The 1,407-nt window shown below is 37.2% G+C and overlaps 1 protein-coding gene across 1 annotated transcript; it reads left to right on the top strand.

Moving 5' to 3' along the window:
- Positions 1-312: 312 nt before the first annotated feature.
- Positions 313-1,270, top strand: LOC111384432 (the record flags this gene model as incomplete). The annotated part of the gene is made up of 2 exons (XM_023008707.1): positions 313-910; positions 1,121-1,270. Coding segments are annotated over exons 1-2 (718 nt in total), but the record flags the coding sequence as incomplete, so codon positions are not given.
- Positions 1,271-1,407: the final 137 nt, after the last annotated feature.

Here is a 1,407-nt window from a genome sequence, read left to right as displayed (position 1 = left end):
GCACACATTGCTCTTCTATTCTTATACCTACTCTTTTACCTTATTGAACTATACCACATCTAAAAGCTCAAGCTATTAAAGAATAAAATGTTCATCTACATTTTGTCTGCAACGACTTTAGCTTTGTGTTTTGTCCAAACTGTAGCTGATCAAAAAACATCTCGTGATATTAAAGATGGAGGGATACTATAGATGGCTGCAAATCCGTTCTTTCACTGGAGAAGCTTGTTGCGGAAGTGACGAGTAAAATATTTGAAAGGTTTCTTATTAATAGAGTTGGATGGAAGACATCCTCACTCATTATTAGCAGTTGGCAGAAACTCTTTTAATTTGATACAGCAAATGGCATCAAAAACCGAAGAAGAGATTTCTTTAGATGATCTGTTTGACCTCACCATGAAAAAGAAGTGGAACAAAGTTGAGACGGCTTACAAGCAATATCCCTCCACTTGCAGAGCCAAGCTCACGAAATCAGAAGAGACGGCTTTACATCTAGCCATCTCTAGTTACCACTCTAAATTACAGAAATCTGATTTTGAAAAACAGATTGAGGAAATGATCAAATCCATACCTGAAAAAGACGCATTCGAGATATTATCAATGAAGAATGATCAAGGAGACACTCCTCTCCATCTCGCAGCAGCAGTTGGATGGCTAAGTATCTGCGAGTGCATAGCTTTAAGGGATCGTGAACTCATTAGCACTCGCAATTTAAAGGAGGAGACCCAATTGTTTGTAGCGGCTTATCATGGAAAGTTGGATTGTTTTCTTACCCTTCATCATCTCTACAGCAAAAAGTCATTTCAAGAAACAGATCAGCAAAAGCAAGGACAAGAAACACATGAAACACTTTGTAGAAGGGAAGATGGTAATACAATTTTACACACTGCTATTTCCGGAGAACATTTCAGTAAGAATTATTCTTTACAACTTTCTTCAGATTCAAACATTCATAGGCAGGTTTGATTCACTGGATTATACAGAAGTGAATAAGACTTGGGAAGATACACGTGCATCAAAGCTTGTAGAAGCTGTGTCCAATACAGTATATCAAACATGCCTCGTGTATTTATCTATATGAGAAAGGGGCAAAATTACATATACTTTTTTCTTGCAACAGGATTGGCTTACCAGATAATCAGCCACTACCCAAAGCTGATCAACTCTGTTAATGTGGAGGGTGAATCTCCTCTCCATGTTCTTGCCAGAAAGCCTAATGTGTTCAGAAGCATCACTCATTTTCGATTCCCTGACTCTATTATCTACCGCTGTGAGAAATCTTCTAACCAACACAATATCATATAGTTGCAATAAGATTCTCATGATTATGACTAGCTTATCATTTAGAGTTATTTGCATATTTATGCACTGTAGTAAATGATTAATTTGCTCACATCAGCCTAATTA

Source organism: Olea europaea, unplaced genomic scaffold, assembly GCF_002742605.1.
Source record: "Olea europaea var. sylvestris unplaced genomic scaffold, O_europaea_v1 scaffold29108, whole genome shotgun sequence".
Lineage (NCBI taxonomy): Eukaryota > Viridiplantae > Streptophyta > Magnoliopsida > Lamiales > Oleaceae > Olea > Olea europaea.
This window is presented reverse-complemented; position numbering and strand designations above follow the sequence as displayed.